Source organism: Patagioenas fasciata, chromosome 2, assembly GCF_037038585.1.
Source record: "Patagioenas fasciata isolate bPatFas1 chromosome 2, bPatFas1.hap1, whole genome shotgun sequence".
Lineage (NCBI taxonomy): Eukaryota > Metazoa > Chordata > Aves > Columbiformes > Columbidae > Patagioenas > Patagioenas fasciata.
This window is the reverse complement of record NC_092521.1, coordinates 86,221,711-86,244,024: the sequence shown is the minus strand read 5'-3', so window position 1 is coordinate 86,244,024 and position 22,314 is coordinate 86,221,711. Positions and strand designations below refer to the sequence as shown.

The 22,314-nt window shown below is 35.7% G+C and overlaps 1 protein-coding gene across 2 annotated transcripts in view; it reads right to left on the bottom strand.

Moving 5' to 3' along the window:
* Positions 1 to 471: 471 nt before the first annotated feature.
* CDH9 (cadherin 9) overlaps positions 472 to 22,314 on the bottom strand; it is a 90,443-nt gene continuing 68,600 nt past the window's right edge. The window contains exons 6-12 of one of the 2 annotated variants that reach the window (XM_065830355.2): positions 18,845 to 19,032; positions 17,305 to 17,558; positions 15,867 to 16,003; positions 14,489 to 14,610; positions 4,586 to 4,703; positions 4,243 to 4,494; positions 472 to 1,458 (exon numbers count right to left, since the gene is read on the bottom strand). In XM_065830355.2, the coding sequence (XP_065686427.1) occupies positions 977 to 1,458; positions 4,243 to 4,494; positions 4,586 to 4,703; positions 14,489 to 14,610; positions 15,867 to 16,003; positions 17,305 to 17,558; positions 18,845 to 19,032 (1,553 nt within the window). In that variant the 3' untranslated portion in view covers positions 472 to 976. The remainder of the gene's footprint in view (positions 1,459 to 4,242; positions 4,495 to 4,585; positions 4,704 to 14,488; positions 14,611 to 15,866; positions 16,004 to 17,304; positions 17,559 to 18,844; positions 19,033 to 22,314) is intronic. The other variant, XM_065830357.2, reaches the window with a different exon arrangement.

Here is a 22,314-nt window from a genome sequence, read left to right as displayed (position 1 = left end):
AAAACTCAAAAATAACATTAGAATATAAAAACCTTCATTTAATGTTTGCTTAATTATTTCAATTTTTTAAAAGGCCTATTTTAAAATTGTTTTAATATCTACCAGAATAAACCTTCATGGTTCCTTAAATCCATGAACATATATCTGTTAAATCCTCTCACTAGTCGTCTGTTCGTATAAAAAAGTATGTGGGGGCAAGATTCACAACGAAACTATATTATTATGCTATATAGTAATACACACTGCAAGTCAGACTGCATTTATTTATAATCAGTTTTTCAAAATATTTTTTTCTACACTGCATTCCCATTACAGAACACTCTCTCCATATTGTTCTTGCACAGTACATTTCAACCACTAATCTAATAGAAGAAGATGCATTCAAAAATTAAGTATTGCACAATACGCAGTTTCCTTTGTTCAGAAAGACTGGACATTTCCTTATGATTAACAAAGTACATTATTAACCAATGTTTTTATAAATATTATTTTATTTAATAAAAATACAAAAATATAAATATACATATATAAAAATATGATGAATCAACACACAGACATTCTTAAACTCAATAAATATCACAGTAATAGTAATCTTTTTTAAAGTATATTTTTGAGATTATGTTACAATGTGGGTGTATACTGTCCCAGCTAGTAGGAAAGGTAATGCAAAGCAATTAAAAAAAATTAAGTTTCCATCTCATTAAAGGCACAAAAAGCCTTTTATTGTCTTTTCATTGTCAATGAAAATCTTTCATCGGAGTTTTCTAGGCAAAGAGGGTGAATTACAGATTTTTAAAAATCTAAATCAGTCATATTCATTCATTTGGACTTAGTGATTAAGCAAACCCTTACTAAGACAACACCTATTTTTTATATATTTTTTTATTCCCAAGTAAGAGAGAGCAGGCCACTTTATCTAATAACATAGACATGAATTCCACTAACACTGACCAGGTCACAGATTACTTTCTCAGTCTCAATCACTGTCCTCTCCACCATACATATCTGCTAGTTTTTTAAACCGAGGTCCCCAGTCACTGAGGTAATCATAGTCTTGGTTGCCCTCTGTGGTAAGTGATTCCAGGGAGCTGAGGGAATTTGCTATGGAATCATTTCCTTCATAGGCATATGTTGCTAGTGAATCATAAGGAGGGGCAGCTGGGTCTGAATCATTCTCCTTTAACCTTCTGTGAATAAAATCTTGAACATCAATGTTTTCCCAAAGAGGTGCAGTCTGTCTTATCTGAAATATAGTTTCTGGGATAACATCTCTTCTCATCCTACTTTCCTCCCTTGCTTCTGGATTTCTCAGTGTGCCAATGTCAAAAGCTTCTGTGTCTTCTTCCCCACCTCCTTCATCATTGTAGGTCACAATGTTGTCCCGAACATCATCCTTTGAGATGATCAAGGGTTCTTTCTTCCTTTGTCTCTTGAGAGCCGTAAACAAGACAACTAATACTGAAAAGACACAAAAGATTAATGAAGAAATGGAGAATTAGAAATTAAATAAATGAGCAAATATTTTACATCATCTGTTGACCTGGAAAATTTTTAAGGCTGGATAGGATTTTTATTAGGAAAAGATAAAAACTATCTCCAAGTACAAGTTAATAACTAAAAATATTAATGATTTTGCAGCAAACAAAACCATGCTTTTTTTTTTTTTTTAACGTATGGGAACAATCATTAGAAAAATATGTGTTTCAAATAGATACATAGTTAAGCTGAAGTTGAAGAGCAGATGAAGTGTTAAAATATACCATCCTACTAGCGTTTGACTTTGATTTTAATTTTGTGAAGTACTGCATTCCTGGCAGTCACTAAGGGTGATTTCACCAAATGTAGTTGAATCTCCGTGGCAAAAATAATTCACACTCTTGAAAACTAATGATTTAGGTATTCCTAAGTGCCTAATTAGTTTTTGAAAACTGGATCTACAGATCCTTCTGAAAATAAGAACCCAAAGATCTTCACCTATCAATATTATTGACAAAATTATTTTTGGTTTTAATGACTGCAACAATTAAAATCCAATTTCTGCTGTTAGAAGTTTCTTTTTAAATATATGATCCCCCTACTTTGAAAAATGTAATTTGAATAACTCTTCCTTTTGGAGAGGTCAGGTTTGATACGAAAATGAACCTCTACAGAGGGAGATGAAAGACTGAAGTTAAGATTTGTAAATACATTCTGATGCCTAAATGATATTGATTTTAGTAATATTCAGTGCTTAAATGCATTTAAAAATCTGACCCTAGCTCCAGTAGTTAAACAGGAAATGCCAGTGAGATCATCTGTCAATGAGGTATAACAGCGGTTGCCAAACCATACATTACAGCAGTGCCGAGCGCTTTTGTTGAGTCTTAGGAGCAAAGTTTTTAATCTGAATGACTTGAGTACTGATGAATAAAATGGAGCATTGGACATACTGTGGATAGAGAGAAGGGAACCAAGATCTTTCACGTGTCATGGCACATTGCTGTGAATATAATGACTATTCTGTTCTGTTTGCAGTTTTTTACTCAAACGGGAGCCATTCTTTCAAGTTTTCCTAATGCCAGACAAGTAACAGTCCACTTAAACAAGTTGAAGAACTTTGTATAAAAAAGTCAGGCAGATTACTAAAAGTTAATAATGAAGAAGTATCTTTTACAGCCGGGTATTTAGTATGTCTGCTATTTTGGGCATGATGACACTAGCTTACTACTGTAACATACTACATCTTGTTGAACAAGTAAATAAGGTACTGAGAACAACACCAGCTGCAGACCAACAATTCCATTTAGATGTTCTTCAAACTTATGCTACTTTGGCTTCAGCTATGGCAGTAGTGCTAAGTAGAGCAGGGTCTCTGACCCTGAGATCAAGAGACACAGGGTAGTAATACTTGTTTTGCACAGCCCTGGTACCTGAGCCTCTTCTGAGCCTCATATGCCATCACTGTGGTCCTAAAGCACACCTTGATTTTTCGTTTTCATTCAGCATTTCTGTACTAAAGCATTGCAGATGATCAGAGTGATGTTTTCACAGTGAGCAAGTAAGGGTATGTGTTTCATGGTACACATTTCATGCTTTATGTTGGAGCACAAAGGGTGACTTTGAAGGTGCAGGGCTTGTTAACACTGTTAACTATGCAAGGCAGAGAGCCAGATCTGGCAGAGTTTGAACCATAATTGTCTGTGGAAAGTGGTACCCTGCACGTTCTGCTAGTTAGACTACAGCTGGGCAACGGCCTGAGAAATCCAAGCTGGCTTGTGCTGAAACCAGGTCAGCAACAGTGCTTGAACCTAAGCAGTGTGAACAATCAGTTTGTCAGAGCTCAAGTACCCTCACTTCCTTATGCCAAACGCTACAGATATAGTTCCTGCCTATTGCCCTTGTCCCAACAATCTTCATGGTTCTCTGAATATTTACTGGAGGTAGCTTGAATCCAGTCGAAAAAGTGATGCCCTTAGAATTATATGAACTTACACCGGTATGCTTGTCACTGCCCACTTGGCAAGCTGTGTTTGCTGAGACAGGTGGAAAGGGAAAGGGGTTTTCCACAATTTGACTGGAAAGTAGAGATGATAGCTCTTTTAAGAAGGCATTTCTCTGGTAAGTGAAACAGTGAAGTTGCAGTTTTTATTCTAGTTTATTTTTATATCTCTTCATCTGTCTAATGCTTCTGCTCTCCAAACACCCACCTAACTTTTGTGCTCACACTTTATTTAATCAGCTGCTCTTGCTACCACTTGCAAGCAATTGAATATTTTTCTTCTATGCTTTTGAGATAAATATTTCTCTAATATAAAAATTCCAAATAATTTATGATTAAATAGCTAGTATAATTGATAATCTTTTAATCAGTGAGAAACTTATCACTCAGCCTCAAGAGTGTGATTTTAAAGTCCTGGATCTAAATGAAGATATGTTTATAACAGAAAACTTTATTGCAATTACTATAGTTTCTAAAACTGACCCTAGATTTTCAAATTTATTTCATCTACATAACATTCACTAGTCTAGTTTTTGCACATTCTTCTGAATAGTAATGATGACGATCAGTCCATAGTAGCACCCTCTTCCACCCTCACAGCAACTTTTCCATCTTAGAAAACATTTGGTAAAAAACAAACAAACTCATCAGATATTAAATATTGTTTCACAGGGTTATGTGAATAGAGGGTTGAAAAATATGAGGGTTCTAGAAGTGACCAGACTTTTACCTAGTCAATTAAACATCTCACCACAGATACTTGCCTAGCAGGATAATGATGCAGAGGAGAATGGCAACAAATGCCCCTGTGCTGAGGCCAGCAGGGAGCAGCAAGGCCTCAGCGTTGCAGGACTGCATGTTCCCCCAGCTGTCGCAGGCACACACTCGAATGGTCAGTGTGCCAGTGCTGCTCTGGATCGGATAGTCATTGTCAAATATTATGATTGGCAGGAGATAAGTACTCATCTTACTACGGCTGTATCCATTTCTTCTAGTCATAATTCCTGCTGTGTTATCTAGAACAGAAAAGCAGAATAAATAAATGTTTCTTGATGAAGTTTTATGTGGTATGGGGGTGTAGAGGGGATGGTACTGTTCAGCAATTACCTTTGTTGTCTACAATGGAGAAGTTTGGATGAACAGCAAATTCTGGCACCAACTCAAAGAAAAATTTGTGTCCTCGAGGAGGGTCATCTTTGTCAACTGCACTCACAGTCTGTATCAGCTATAAAGAAAACAGTATTTTGTGCTATTTTAGAAATCTTGTGTTTGAAATAAGGCCTTTGCTTTTTATGTCCAGTAAAAATCTAATGAATCTCTACCTGAAGATGCAAATGTTCCCCTCATAAAATGAAGAGAGGTTATAGTAAGCGAATTTTTTCATTGTTTAAACACACAACGGAGCATGAAAAAGAGGTCAGTCCTCGTTGCAAGACAGCTGTGTGCTTTGATTTGTACTCAGTATCTTGCAATGATACAGAAACAATTGCCCTCTGAAGTAAGCCATAAATCTCCAGTGGCCTTATGTAGCAATGACATGGAGTAGTGTGTAAACCAGTTGTTGTGTGGGTCTAATTCCCTGGTCCACCTCATCTGCTCCTGGTGATAAACTGGAGTACTGGACTGGCAGGATGCTTGGTTCTTCTGAGGTAATAAAAAAGGTGCTTTCCTTCCTCCTAAATTGAAACTTCTGGCTGTGGAGCTTTATAGCTAACCTAATAAGGCCACTCAAGGTCAGCTGGGAAGGAGCAATAACAGTATCAGCCTAGGGTCAGAGTAGAGTGGATGAAAAAAAAGAGAGGGTTCAGCAGTACCTCTGGATTGCACAGACTTTCCTGTTGTGTTGAAACGTGTGAATATGGGTACTCATGTATATATAGACACACGTATACGTTATCAATTTGACTCTTTTTCTACTGTGTGCTGCTAGGTTGATAGATGAAGGCTAAGGAAAACAGCTCCAGAACTTAGGAAGGAAAAGCTACCTGGGTATATCTGTGGTTTGTGAAATGACTTGCAATAGTTAATACTGTGTAAGGTTGCATGTGTTGTTGTAACTTCAGTGAACTGCATGAATGACCGCTATGTCCTTTGCATTCCCTAGTGGGTATCACACTGGAGAATGACCCATGCTCCACTTTGGCTTGCAAGAGTGTGTTTGACTTCAATCACAAGATGACAAATCTTGGTGGCATAAGAATGGGAAAAATCTTGAACTGAGGATGCTACAACTCAGTACAGATGAGTTGCTATGGCACCTAAACTTAAAGGCAGAAAGAGCTCAGCAGTTAGACTTGTTTCTTTCAAAGCCATGTGGGAGCCAATGCCTGTCTTGAGGTTTTCAAGTGTTTTCCGTGTATTGGGTGTCCTGAAATCCCACAGACATCAAAGCCATTTGTTATCAAAGACTTACTTCACAGCTTGTTTTTCTGTTATTTCCAGGGAAAGTGCAGCATGACTACTTCAAGAAATACAGTAATTGACAAGTAATACTGACATGATTTTTAAGCTTTGTAGCAATCAAGTAGGGAATAGCTTTTTTTTGTGTACTTTCTCTGAACCTCAGCTTGAGTGGGACTTGAGTATACAGTTAAATTTTGGAGGGTGTTTACCACCTTTCGGGATAGAACACCGTGTTAGACAAACATAATTATAGGGCTAGCAAGAATACTAAGGCATTTTTCTTTATGTATAATTCAGAAAACTTCTGCTGATAGTGCTGTAATGCACAATGAGTATTTGGCCCCTTTTTTTCTAATTAATTTTAAAATACTTTTATTACAGCTAATAATATTAAGTTTTTATTAAAACAAGCAAACAAATAAACAAACAACCACACCTGTAGAGAAAGTCTAAGTTTACCTTATTCGCTTTCTAGTAGCTCCTTCTAAAATAACCATATGATTATTTTAAAATAATTTTCCTTCTTTTTTTGAGGCATATTGAGGAACTTAAGACATAATTTGTTAACATCAGCCTTGTACCAGAGGATGTGGTTGTGCTGAAGGCAGGATTACACAGTTTTTCTAAGTGTGATCAGAATAATAACTACATATTAAGGTCTCTTAACTTTTAAATAAATTGATGATAATTTCTCATTATATATATATTTTTTCCCAGTTTTGTCTCTTTCTCAAGATTAGCCAAATCCTTGTTTGTGGCAAAGCAGCCTGTTCAGTATGTCACTGAGTCTCTGATTATGCCAATATTTTTCCAGTTTCCCATTGTTTTTCTCTTTGCCACCTCTAAGAGTGTCAATAGAGAGCAAGACCAGGAGCATGCTGAATTTTAGTTTTGTATTGTAATAGTGCAACCAAAAAAAATCCTTCTGATTGGACTAAAATACAAATTGAAATGAGAAAATATTCTTGTTACAGTTTTTAAGAGTTTGAAAAGACAGAAAAAGAGTAAAAGTACCAGAAAGAGAATTAGAATAAGTGATAATATTTGTGCAATTGCTTGCTGAAAATCTCAAGGAGAAAATATCCTGATATAATAGCTACCAGAAATTGCAGTTGAGTATCTTGGGGCTTTTTCAGATGTAATCAGTGGGATGTTTGTAGGAACTGGATTTGAATCCCTTCATGTGCAAATCACATGGAGGAGAACAATTGTGCCAGGCATAGAGGAACCTAATTACATTGAAAACTTATTGTTGAGGGTAAGACTAAAAAAGAAAAAAATAAAAAAACCAAAATCTTATTACCTGCTCTAACTATTGGCTGCATAAATTGAGAACCAGCTGTTCTTCCACCAGGGAAGATGGGAGAATAAAAGAACAATGAGAAAGGATGATTGCAGGTGAATTTTTCCAAATCATGAATAGGTGAAAGGAAATTAGAAATGTTATCTATTTAAGGTTTGTGGGTTTTTTTCAATTATACAGCTGTAAATAAATAAATGAATTTTAAAAGTTCATGATAATCACTGCAGAAATTAAAGAGATGTGGCTATTTTTAATTTTAGGTACCACAGTTATATGAAAAAAATTAGTACTGTTTCATGTACACTTTGTAATTTCACATTGGAAATGTATCCTTCCATTTTGGAGCAGTTATGAACATAGAGTTGCAATCTCTCTTCATCAGGAGTCCAGAGAACTGACACTAAGATTTATGAGGGAAGAGTTATTTCAAGAAAATTACTTTTATTCAAATATTTTTCAAATATGTCAGGCTTAGCGCTAAGATAAAAAGCATTTCTGTTTTGTTATTCCTTCCATAGTTTACCATAGGAATGAGCACAATTTGGAAAATACAGCATTGTTGTCATTATTTTTAGGGTTGCATGTGTACATGCGTGTGCACTTCTGTGTGTTCAAAGAAACAATCTCATAGTCTTGAGTGGTTCTTCTTCAGTAAATTCAAGTTTTTAGGGGTCGCTTGTCTTTAAGGGTACTGAGAATTTGAACTTAGGCATTGATGTAAAGTTTCCTCTTTTATACTCAGGATAAAGTGGTTGCAGTAGCTTGATAATGTTAGTTCTGAATGAGGAATTATTCCCACTGGAAAAAAATCTTGAAGAATTTCTTCCGTGATGAAACTACAGTTAAAGAATTTGGACCCATTTCATATTGGTACCATTTTGAAATGACGAAATTGTTTGATTATAATACTGTTTTGAGTGGTTTTGGTTGTTTTTTCTTTTTTTTCTTTTTTTTTTTTTTTTCTTTTCTCTTGGATACTGCATTTTTAAGGCCACACTCAAAATTGTGACTCTAGTTTATGTTCAGGCTATTTTATAGCTATTCATACTCATCCCTGAAAATGTGATTGGAGATGAATAGACTGCCTGGTAACAGATTCCTTATGTATATCTGGTACATCCCTAGATGCAGCCGGCTCTTCAGTTTTCTTCAAGCTGTTTTATAGACAGAGAGTAAAAGCTAGATAGGGGCATTCTGCAATAACAAGGGTCCCCGTGCACTTCAGAGCATGCCCTTACTGTCCCTGAGGCTTCATTTTTTGGACACACAGAGCTGCACATGTAGGAGATTTGGGATGTGTGCTCAGCATTGGGACTGCCTCTAAAAGGAATAGAAGAATCATTAAAGCAAACATTAAGCCAGTAGTGCATCTTTAACAATATAGAGGTCAGTACCAGCTAGCCATTTTTCAGATGGGTTTTTCAGCCTGCACTGGCTTGGCATATTGTGTGAATAAACCACAGTTGCACATTGACTCCAGGCCACACACTTTAAAAATGCAGCAACATGCTTCAGACATATTCTTGAAAGGTTCCTTCAAAAAGCTGATAAAATTCACAATAAAATTCACCATAAAATTCACAATAAATAAGGTAGTGAAAAATAGTGTCACTTTCACAGGAACTTAAAGATGGTCTGCTGTTGTAGACAGTGCCTTTCTGAAGACTTAAAACAATGTAATCGTCATATAGCAAGAAAACTGTACTTCCAGTCTCAGAGAAATAGAACTGCTGGAGAAAGACATTGTTAAATTAGAGATACAGTAATGGCTGCTGAATTCAGTTGTTTCTTGTTTGGGATTTTAGATATGCAGAGGAGAAGGTCTTCAATCCACTAAAATCATTTGGGCTTTCATTCTTGTTATATTATACTCTTAGTTAAACCTACATATTGTACAACAGAGAAAATGTTATTTATCTACTCTCAGCTGCTTCTGAGATGAGACTTAAAAAATTTCACTAGGCACTTGAGAAAGAAAGTTTTCAGACATTTTTTCTGTTTATTTTAGTCTGACACTCTTTTTCAGAAGTGGTATAGGAAAGGACAGAATAAATCCCCAATCGTGGAGCACTGTCTGTGTCATTCTTGAAATTTGTTTTGCTTTGTGCTGCAAATATTTCTCATGGAATCTGGGAAGATCTCACCATTTTTTTCTGCAATAAACTATGAAAAATCATGTTGTGAGAGGGACTGCACTTTTGACAGTCATCAGAGTGTAGTAGAGTTCAAATGCTATGTGGGAACGGTGGAAGAGCAATTTTGTGTTTCTCCTGTCATTTCTCTTGCCCCTTTTCTTGCCTGTATGATCTTGTAGAACCAGTCCTTAACACAACACAGTATGAGTGGGATGAAGATTTTGTAGAAGACTTCGAAGTGGCTACATTTCTCTAGGAGTGAAGTAATAATATAGTTCAAGTGTCCTCAGATAAAAGTGTTCCAAAATCAATCCAGCTGTCAATAGATGCCCATCTTGTCTTTTTGTGGCTTGAGTGATCGTACACGGTCAGACACAATTCTAGCCTATACACCTGTATGGTGCTATCTGCAGAAAGCAGCTTCCATCACATGTGTGTAAGCTTGAATACACCTTTGATCTGGATGCTTTGAGTATTAAAAAATATTCTAAAATGCCTGCTGCTTAACAAAGCCTCATGTCTGATAATGCAAAACAGTTTGGTTTTCAAGCCTTGGCTCTGTTCCATGAATGTGTTGGCAGTTTTAAAGTAGGACTGAATGCTTGTCAGAAGTTAGAAATTTTTCCCTTGAACTTCAAGTCTTACTTCAAAAGAGAGACAGACTGTTAGCATGGGTCTCTCACTAAGTCAAGCCAATAGGTATTTACCTAGAGAAGGCAACTACAATGTATAAACAACTCACAACTGATAATTAGCAATGGCCACATGAAAAAATGTGATCTCTGTCTGCTCCATCTGAAAAAGGGAGGGGAGGTATGGAGACTAGTGAAAAGAAAAATCTGTCAGCTTTCAGAAAGAGGAAACAAACTCTTTCTTTGTTCTGATGACTGAGAGCCCCTGAATGGTAGCAAAGAACATATAACCAGTGAAAAAAAAATAAAAAAATAAAGACCTGGGTTATTTTCTTAAATATTATTATTGATGGGTGTTGAAATTAGCTAAATTGTTACTAGCAAATTGTTCAGTTAAGTCAGTGTTCTTTTCAAGTAAATCTTCTTGGTTTCCATGGAGAGGAACTCATCTTTTAATCCAGCTAAAAAGACCCAATTAATTTCTGTGACAGAAGCATGAGAGGTCTTGTACCAGAGCCTTCCCCACAACAGTCCCTGAGGCTCTAGCATGCCATCAAAGGATTAGGGATTTCTAAATTGTGTGAGAGTAAAGCTGCATCAAACCTTCCTTTAGTCTGCGTGTTAGTGAGTGGAATGGGACTCACGTGGTGACAAATCCTCTGACTCTCCTAAGGCTATCTGAAAAACACAATGAATGTAACCTCTAATATTTGCTGATGTTGAGAAGGAGTGGCATAGAGTAATATTTGATCATTCTGACTGCCTCCTGATGCAACTGAGATTTAGAGAGTGATGTGATTAATAGCTGGTCCCCATTAAAAACAAGAAAGCAAGAAAGCAAGCAAGAAAGAAAGAAAGAAAGAAAGAAAGAAAACACCACAACAACAACAAAAACCCAAACCAAAACTAAATATATTTATCTTCTCAGGCTGGCCCTCCTGCTATGGGCACCAGATGTAGAAGCACTGCTGTGATGTGCCAATAAACAATAGTGGTTTTAATAAGACAGCCGCTTTAGCTGATCTCTAATAAGGTGAAGTATTACTACATGAACATAACATGATTCTGTGTCTTTATTGTATTACGAGGTGACTGCTAAACATGAGTAATACAGGGTATCTGGAACTTAGCATGCTTGGCCAAAATCTTCATGTGTGTATCTCTGTGTTCATTGGTATTTTAAACACCAAAATAAAAGTAGTCTCATGTACCGAAGGTAATTTGTTTTCTGAAATACTAGGTCAGCTATATGTAAATGTCCAGATAGGAACTCAGATGCCTGTCTTGAGGAACCTGATTGTTAACAAATAGAATGGTCTGGATTTCTCATTCTTCTGCAGCTACATCTGATGTACATTGTCTTTCTAGTATTTTTGTGGATTTTTCCAAATAGGGAAAATACTTTCTGGAATTATATTGGTATGTTAGAGGGAAGGGAATTTTGAATAACAGCATACTGTCTAACATGTATCTGTCATCTCTGTTGTTAGAAAAACACAGAATTTATCAGAAAGGTAAATGAAATTTTCCACATTAATGGATATTTCAGCAAGTATGCTAGACAAAATAGACATTGGTTTAGAGAAAATGACAAGCAGTATGCCTGGTTTGAACTTGGTTCAAATATATGACAAAACCTGTGTTTGCTGGTTGATAAAATTACACATGATAAATTTCAATGATATCTTCATTTGTAAGCTTTGGAATATTTCTTTGTGTTATACAATTAAAGTATATGACTCAGCTATCAGTCATTACACTGAGATTTTAAGATTTATTTGTCTTAGTTTCATTTATTGCAAAGAGATTTTGTTGCACAGAGGGAACTTAAGTCCTCTGCTAGCTGTTTGAAATTAACAGCTAGAATTATTTGAATGTATTCAAACAGGAAAAACAGGTTATAAATGATAAAACAAAACTATGAGGTTACAATAACCAGAACTTTAGGGAACTTTTGCTCATTCTATAAGGTTTGAACTGAATTATTCTGTGACAATTTACATCACTGGTTGAGACATAATGTTCTGATCATGAACTTCAGTTGTTTTGAAAGATGTTCCTTGTTCATTTTTCTGATATTATAATTCCTTCCACTGTTTTAATTTAATTCATCACTGCCTTTGATATGCATATTCCTATATTTATGTCACTTCTATCACAAACAGTAAGACTTTCTTGAAAAATAATTAGAGTAATGGTCAAATACCTCCTCAAACCCAAGTAATTTCACTCAAAAGATCCTCTGTCTTTCTAACTTACTTACCTAATTCCAGTATTAGGCCAAAAAAGAAAAAAAAAAAGGTAGAACTGAATTGAATGCAAACTCCAGGAATCCTTGTGCCCTCTTTTTACTGTCTTTTTCTTCCTATTTTGGTCACTCTTTTTTTTTTTTTTTTTTTTTTTTTCTTTTATTATTGTTATTATTTTTCATCTGTGAAACCATTGATAAAACACCATTTAAATCACAACTAGTAAACTGCATGATCTTGCTCTGTATAGAGTTCTGCAGGACCTGACATTCTAGACTCATCTCAGGTATCATCTATGGTACTTTCAGTGGAGCCCCCATGGCTATGTTAAATACAACACTGGGCAGCGACTAAGGTAAACCATGATCATGATTCTTGATGTTTATCCATATCCCCCAGTCCTGTAAAGCCTTTCAGTGTTATATGGTCACTGTACTCTAAGAACAAACAAAATATCCTACTTTTTGATCCTTTCCACATACTTTCCATGAAGTCAGACACTTTTGGTTGGATGATGTCAGCATAAAACCAGTGAGACACAAGAACAGAGCTCAGCTGAGTTTGGGGTTCCATTCTGATCTCTCTCCACTAGAACAAGAATCCACTCAGGTTTGTTCTAGTGAAAATAGTGATCTCAAGCTTTTTCTTCCACTCAAAAATGCATCAGTCTAGTAGAAGAATTCAGGGCTCAGTATTGGGGCCAGTTTTGTGTAATATCTTTATCAATGATCTGGACGACGGGATTCAGTGTGCCCACAGTAAGTCTGAGGACAATACCAAGTTGGGTGGTAGTGTTGATCTGCCTGAGGGTACGAAGGCTCTACAGAGGGATCTGGACTGGTTAGATTGACAGGTGAGGCCAATTATATGCGGTTCAACAAAGCCAAGTGCTGGGACCTGCACTTGGATCATAATAATCCCAGGCAATGCTACAGGCTTGGGAAAGAGTGGTTGGAAAGACCTGGGAATCCTGGAGAGTGCTGGACAGGATTCAGACATGGGCAAGGAAGCTGTTGAAGGTTCTAGAGCAGAAGTCTTATGAGGAGCAGCTGAGGAAACTGGAACTGTTTAGCCTGGAGAAAAGAAGGCTGAAGGGAGAACTCACTCTCTGCAACTATCTGAAAGAAGATTGTAGCATGAAGGCTGTCAGTCTCTTCTCCCAAGTAGCAAGTGATAAGACAAATGGAAATGGTCTCAGGTTGCACCAGGGGAGGTTTAGATTGGATATTAGGAAAAATTTCTTAATGGAAACGGTTGTGAAGCAGTGGAACAGCCTGCCCAGGGAAGTGGTGGAGTCACCATCCCTGGAGGTGTTTAAAAGATGTATAGTTGAGGTTCTTAGGGACATGGTTTAGTGCCTGAGTTGTTTTAATGGTTGGACTCAGTGTTCTTGAGGGTCTCTTCCAACCAAAATGATTCTATGATTGTAAGAAGCTCATGAATGGACTTAGGCCCATGCTTGAAAGACAAACTCAAGGTACCGAATTTGCTACTAAATCCAGACCTTTCGTAAATGTTTTCAGAATTAAAAATCTGCAAAACACATATCTTTGTTCACAGGATTTATAACTGAAAGGTTGACTGGCATTAGCATAAATAGCTGATGGTTGCAGCAGCAGTAATAGTAAAAGGTTTCTGGGTTCTGTTGGTATGCCTCCTTTCTCAGTTCCTAGTTGTCACTTTATTTTCTCTACAAATCTTGTTACTATCTTTTTAGATTATCACACAATTCTTATATTAATATAGAATTGCTGAGTTTTAGAAATAGATATACATGAGCTTTGACCAAATTCATTTCAATTCCAAATTTAGGTCTAAATCATAATGGAAAAAATTGCATTACATTTTATTGTCATAAACATTTATTTTTCACATCTCTTTAACTGAAGCATAATAAAAGAATTTCCTGCTTTGTGTACTTGAAGGTCTAGTTACATCAACTAAGGCTTTGAAAGAAATCCAGAAAGAAATGGAATTGTGAAACAGTATAAATAGTTTGGCAGCATTATGTGTAACTAGTTGTGAAAAATATTTTCTGATATTAGGAATGAAAAACACCTTAAATAACCAACTTGTATAATATGCATATTATTATACTAGGGTAAAATTTTGTATCTTTTACTTCCTTAATTTTTTTTTGTAATCAGCTTGTAGCTTATTTAGAAGATAGGAAGCAAAGAGGCTGCATTGGTTTGCAGTTGGTTAAATCAAGATACTCTGAAGTTTTCTTTATGATATTCCAGGATAGTCTCATTACAGGTTATTCAGTAACATATTTATTTGTTTACCTGTCCTGCTTTTGCATTTTCACAAACAAACGTTTCATAATATTTGGCAAATTCTGGTGCATGATCGTTTATGTCTAAAATCCGGATGAAGACAGGTATCTGGGTACTTTGTCTAGGATTATCTGAAACAAGAAAATAATTTATATTACAAAGCAAATGCTTACACTCTATGAAATTACCTCAAATTATTTAATACATTTTTTCCAATAGATATTAGAAATGTTCATTTATCTTGTTTATCTCAAAGCAATTGTATTTCATTTTGTACTGACATTCCACAGGCATAAAAGCCCTATTAATTATTGAAACAAATTGTTCTATCATAGTATATGTATTCTAAAGTAATACAGAGTATACTTTAATTGATTTGCATTAAAAACAGGCCAGTGATTTATCATTGACTTGTATTCCATACATCAGTGAAGTAAATGATTCATTGCAAAACTGTTTCATGAGGTCAAGCTGTCAAGAACTTGTTCAAAGCAGTAGAGCAGTTAATCAGTGCCAGTCATCAACAACACAATACTACTACTACTACTAAAAAATAATAATAAACCCCACAACCAACCAACAAAAACAACAACAACAACAAAACATCCCAAATTGTCCTTTCTCCCTAAAATGTAAAAAACAAACAAACAAACAAAAAAAAGTGTCTATGTAGATGTTATCAATTGCCCTTCACAAACTTGTCTTCCAAGGTCAAGCTCTCACTAGAGATGAATCTCGCAGTATGCATATTGAAAATAGAGACCATATTTGAACAAAAAATAAAAAAGCATTTGTGAGGAAGAGATATCAGTCTGTCTGATTATGAGGATATAATTCATCTCTCCATATTACCTGACTCCCAGTCTGTTAAGCACATAGACTCCTGGGGAATATATAGAGAGAACGAAAGAAGGAAGAAAAGTCGTTCCCTAAAGTCAGTGTCTCTCTTTCCCCCTGATAACTGCTACCAGTTGTCTGGAAAGAAAAGGCAGGCAAGAAATGTCCAGACCTAAAAGGGTCTAATAGAATAGTAAAGAATCCAGGTGAAAGACAGGCCCAGGCTTTGTTTCAGACATGGAGGGGGAAGAATTTTCTCTTCTTGGCTTCAGTCGAATTAATTTCCTGAGATAAGTTAAAGCAGTTGTGGTAACGCATAATTTATTGCCCTGTTTACTGTGGTCCTTCTGACAATATGTTTTTTGTCTGTTACGGACATCTTTTTTTCCAAGGATTTTCTCAAAGACTTCACTTAGGACGAAGCCAGTGTATCATACCTGCCCCAAATTATTTGCTGAGAATTCTCAGGGAATCATTTAACTTGTCTAATATATGCTGTACACAGTTTTGTTGAGACTGAGAATTCTAAATTATCTTTTCACAAACTTACTGATTTCAGTTGCTATGACAGTGATGTTGTGCCAAGGTGTTTCTTCCCGGTCAAGTGGCTTTGAGATGAATAAGGATCCATTTCCTGAATAGATGTTGAATATTCTGTCAAGGTCAGTGTGTCGATCCACAGAATATCTGTCAAGATACAGTGCAACTGAACATCACTCTTTCCTGTTATAGTCTCTGGTTTAGCTCACAGCCATCTCTAAAAGTTTTCTAATTTTAACTGTGCTTAATCAAGGCTGTTTTCTTTACAATTCACTGAGGCTTTCCTGAAACTGCCTGAGAAGTGCAATGCTACAAATACTGAGAAACAATTTTTTAAGACTAGTGAGTGGGATGAAGAGCAAAATATTTATGTGGGCAGTGTGTTAGAATGATATTTGAACTTGTATTTTAGCTTATAAAGTGAATGCTGGAACAACAACTGAAAGTGAACATTCCAAGATAATATTTTTTGCAAATTAGTTGTTTCTTGGATAACTCATTCGTCAAAGGGCACACATTACAGACAGAGTTAAGCATCAATTTAAAACAAGACACTTTTGAGATGTCACAAGGACCATCAAAATCACCACAAAAATATTTGGATTAGTTTTTTTTAAAACAAAATTTCTTAAAATCTTATTTTATGACACTTACTTTTGCCTTTTTCTTTCCCAGCCAGGAAAAAAAAACTTGTTTTACACGTGTTTCTTAATTAGTCTAGTATTTACCAGTCACTATCAGGTTAAACTGAGTTTTTATACCTAGATTACATAAAATATGGGGTTTTTTTCTTCCCCCTCTCATACCTCCTACCTCAAATGTTGCTGTTGTGGAATGCGACAGGCTTGTTCAGTAGTGCAGAAATCAGGTTTCCTAATCAGTTGCATGGTAAATACACAAATTTCAGTGCTGTCTTTGGCAGATGGGTAACAATTACAGAAATTTCACAACACTGAATTCTTCTTTCTAATTGTTATTCACAATCATTTATTATTTAATATAATGTGACCATTAAATAGTTAAGCTATGGAACATGGTAGACACTGATATTTCTAGGAGATTATGAAGATACAGAAGGCTGACTGCTATCAACCAGCAAGAGGATAGAAATACACTGTTTTGAGTATTTTACATAAGTTTGCCATTGGAGACATGGTTTAAAAGCATAATCTCATGAACAGTTTGGTGAAAGTATGGCATAATGTCAATTAAATGCTGACCTCTCTTTTTTGCCTGGTGTCAACAGGCTGTCCTTCAGAAGCATGCCCTGCACTGTTAACTGTGTTTGACTTCACAAACTCACATAGTTATTTCTCTGCTTGACACTTTTCAGTAGCCCCTATGGGCTTCATTACTCAAGTGACTTCTTATTGTACTGCACTCTCATCATACTTTGTGCATGAGACTTGACCTGCATCTAAAACATTTTATATTCTGTAATAGCTTACTTTATTGCATTCTTTGTTATATCCGGATCTTGGGCTACAACCTGCCCAATAATGTTTCCTTCCTTGGCATCTTCATCTACCTCTATTAAATACCAGGGTCTGCTGAACACTGGAGGTTCATCTATGTCTTCCACGGATATTTTGACAAAAGCTGTGTCTCTGAATGGTCCCAGCTGAAGAAAACGAGGATCAGGATGAGTGTTGGTTGCTTCTACTCTTAAAGTATATAACAACTTGTTTTCAAAATCCAGATGCTGGGGAGCAAATAATAATAATAAAGAATAATGTGTCACTTTACAAGAAATGTGAATCAGTTTCATAATGCTGAATTAACAGTATAGTAATTTTTAGGGAAAAAAGCTCTAAAGTTTAATGAATCTTGGAGAAGACAGAGTATATTAGGCTTGTTCTAGTTATAAGAAAAATAAGGAGTATTGTATGGCAGCAAGGCAATTATGATCCCTTGGTCAGATTCCTGGAAAACCAGGAGGGGTCAATCGATAGTAAAACAGAAAGAGAGAAAGAAACAGGGAAGTTGGACTCAATGCACAAGTAAGAATTTCTAAGGTCGCATTTATCTCACCTCGTTTGTTGGAAAAATAACAATAATCCCAGCTCTTAAATGTTCTTTGTCCTATTTCCTTTTTCATTACTCCTCCTGCATTACCATCTACCCTTATTTACTTTCCATCAGGAGCAGCCCACACCTGTCCCTGGCCTCCATATTCCAGAGTGAAAAGAAAAACTATGAGGTCTGATTTCCAGTCTATGTAACATTTAAATTACGCATATCCATATATACATTCATATGTGCACACATATACACGTACATAAATATGCATTTCCAAATATATGTATATAGATCTATATTACACATGTGTATATCAATTAATTGTTAATGATATATTCAGTAAGAATAGAACTGAAAATAGTTTACAGAGTTAAACAGTCTGAACACTAAAATATGACAAATAAATCTGTCAGAGGTGGTATTTTGAATTACATTTCTGCCCACAGCTTTGCTCTTTGGACTTCCGTTGACATAGCATGTAACAAATTAAGCTTCACTAATGTTGGGCTTAAATCAAGACAGATTTTAGGTACTGGAGATACCTGACTGTTGGACAGATTAGAGAGGGATTGTTTAGCCTTGGAGATGTAAGTTCAGGAAACTTCAGGTGAGCCTTCAACCCTTGTGAGCCTTACTGCAGCATTCAGTTGACAAACCCCTGTGTGAACTGAACTCCTGCAGGTTTTCGCAGCCCTTATTCAGAAGCAGCATGTCTGACAGAATATATATTGAACAAACAGGAGCCACTGAAATATTGCTTTATGTGAAGTGACATGCCAGTAAATTTCCCTCGAGACCTGAAAATAACAGATATCTGCTGAAGGAAGAGAAGAACAAGACTAATTCAACAACTCCTTGGCAGCTTGACCCCTTGTGAGATCTACCCTACTTTTCCCTGGAAAAAAAAGAAAGATAACCATAACACCTGAAGAGTTAACTACATATAAAAGAGAAGGAGAAAAAATAAACCTTTTTGACAGTTATAATCCCTTCCTGTGTGTCCTTGTCAGTGACGATATCAAACATGTCTGATCCATCCCCATTGGAGATGCTATACTCAATCTCTGCATTTTCACCCACATCAGGGTCATTGGCTTTAATTCTGCCAACAGGAGTCCCAGGTGGTGCAGACTCAGGAGAGCTGAACTGGTAGGTGCCTGGAAGAGCAAAATCAAGAATTTATTATTTTGAGAAGCTTGGTTCTTCTGAGCAATAAACATCTGAAATTTCATCTTAATTTTTCAAGTAACTTGAAGTTAGAAACACTTCAGGAAAAATGTTGTTAGTCATCATACCAAAGTTTAAAACAGGCTTTGGATTTGTTTGACAAACTGTCACAAAAACTTCAAGTGACTCTTCAAAGCCATTTACTATTCTGCTTTTGATGTCTTTTTTTTTTTTTTCTTCAGCTATAAGGAAAAGTGCAACAATAAAACACTGGTTCTAACCTTGATAATTTAACACTATATGTATATATTTGTTTTTCCCAGTTTTCTAGAAGTGCTCCCAGTTATATTTAGAAATAGTAGGGGATTTTATTTATTTTTTTTTTTTCTCAAGACATAAGAGTTGTAGAAACCAGCTGGAACTTTAGAAGGAGACTAAAAGAGAATAGTTTTGTGGTTTTTTTAAACTCTTTAAAAAGATATTGAAGATTTGTCGGTATTCTGTGTTAAAATAACTAATTCATCCATTACTGGTAACACATACTAGAGTCATGGTAAAGACCATTTGGGTACATGTTCGTGTTAATTGCTATAGTTGACTGAAGTGCAGATACATTCAGATTTTATTTTATTTATTCTGCACATACTTTTTGTGCTCTTTCAGTGTCTGTTATTTGCCATCAAGAAAATGTGAAAACAGATTTTGATATATTCAGCATTTTACATGTGACATTGCAAAATCTGATGGGTATTTTTCATCTGTTATCTCATGTAAAGTATTATTAATTTACTGTGTGAAGTAGTAGCTTTGGAAAAGTATCTTAAAGTGCCTGGACCTGACAAAAATAGCACCTGATAACATGCACAATCTTTATTTGAAGGGTCCAGTAAGAATCTGTATAAATTACACTGACTTGTAGTAGACTACAGTCAAGTATCTTTCTTCCAACTAGCTTGTTTCCTATATTTACACATCCTTTGCTTCCTTTTAAGACATTTAAAGAGTCCTGAAGATTGCTTTTAAGTTCAAGGACTATACCAAATGTCTGAATGCTCACTGAATTTCTATCTCCAATTGTACAGACTGAGTATAAAAGAGTATCATTGCAAATACCTTATGTTTATATAGATGTATAACAAGATGGAAGCTAATGCTTGATGATAAATCATAAATTTAAGGTTGTTAAGTGAAAACTCAGCAAGTAGACTGTTTGACTGCAATTCAGATAGATTAAAATATATGTTATTGCCTTAAACCAGGCTGAAAATAGCATGGAATGTAGGATTCCTGGCAGCTAACCATAAGTTGGAAGGCTTTCTCAAATTCAAGATTTTGGCAGGTGAGCCAGAAAGACTGTAAGAACAGATTTAATCATGCTACTTATGATTTCTTCCAGAATAAATATCTCTCTTGAAAGCTTTTGCATCTGAAAGCAGTCCTTACTTTTGTGTTGCTGTGTGAGTGCTACACATTTCTAGCATGCAGGATGGCTAATTTGGTTTGGAGTACAACTGAACTGAAAAAGTGTAAGATTTTTCATCATGGTGACATTTAAATTCAGTTTAGGGCTATGTCTTTTAACTGTCCAGGATTCCTTTCAGGAAAACAAACAAACAAAAAAGAGTAGAAAATTTGTTCCTTCTTAATGCAGTCTGAACAACCAGAACTTCACAGTGTACTCTGACATTTTCCTTTCTTCTGTCTCTCTAAGAAATCAATCTTTAGTTCTTCAGTACATTGACATCAACTCCTGTTCTTTCCATTTGCAATTAACCCTCTGCTTTGGGCCAAATTTTCATCTATTGTTGCCTCACATAAGAGAAAATAGAAGATGATTGTTTTTAGGAGGAGTGGACTTGAGAACTAGATAGTCCTTTCAAGATCTACCCCCTTTATAACTATCTAAGAAGAAATCAAAATGTTCAGATGTTTCTCTATGTTTGATTTCCTAGGACGTGTTGAAAACCACCCAGTTGAGGAGAAAGGAAATGAGAGGGAAAAGGCATCAGCAAAATGAAAATTGCATCATTCAGTAGATCCCACAGCAGGTCTTCTATACCCATCCAATGTGTTTCAGCAATGTTCAAAATAGAAAGTTATGGAGAACATTTTGTGAGGTATCAATTGTGAAAATTTCTCTATAAGTAAGCACTAAACGCAGAGCTTATTGAAATAATCAGAAGAACTTCCATAGATCTCAGGCTTCAGCTAATCTTGAAAGAAGAGCATCATAAGAAACAAAGGCTAAGGAGACTGAAAACCACAAGTTATTTTGCAGTTCTATGTGTTCTGTATTATTTATTAAAAATAAATAAATAAATAAATCAGCAAAATAAGCTTACAATGTAATGTGCTATACTGTATTCTAATTTATGTTCAAGAATTCTTATTCACCAAAGTACTATATTATGCTATACATGTTCAAGCAGTATCCCCTCCTGAAGTCAAATAGAAATATTAGTTAAAAATTGCTGTTTGAGTTTGCTATGTGAAGGTGATTCTCAGCAAGTAAACTCTGAGTGTGAATTCAATGTACGTTTTCTTTATGGATACTTCAGTACTTCCCCTCCCCTATCTTTTTAAAAAGCAACCTGTTATCACGAACACGGATTAAAAAAAAGTTATATGCAATTTCAAGAATCCTTTCTCCCACACTATCAGAGTTTTCTAATATTTTTTAAAATCTGTTCTAGATTGACCTGTTTATATTATTCTGAGTGTACTTATTGCCATGGTACTGAAGTGATTTTCAGGTTTCTTCAAGTTCTTGAGACAGTTTTCTGAATCAGCTCTGTTTGTTCAGTCCTTGGTGAATCTGTAAAGAGAGCCAATCAGGTCCCTAATCAGTGCCAACAAGCAATTCAAATTTTATAATGTGGGCATTTTTCCAGCAGGCACTGAACTGAGGCTGTAAATTCTTCTATCTGCAGCCTATCAAACATTTATCAGACACTGATTATAACAACTTGGGACTGGATTTAAAGCAGTGGCCTCTGATGAAAGGACCTGCAGTACGCTGTGAAGTTTTGTGTACTGTGTAGCCTTCTGTTGTTTGCCATTTTTTATTCTACAGAGATATTTTTAAAAAACCTAATTATATCAAACTGGTCTAGTTTATCAAAATCATAACATAACATAAATCATAAAATAAATTACAAGTTCCTAAACAAAATGCTTAGACTTCCAGCAGTGCATACCACCTGACCAACTCTGACTGTGTAAGGTGGTACATTAGAAAATTTGTTGACATATTTGCCTACCTAAACACATGG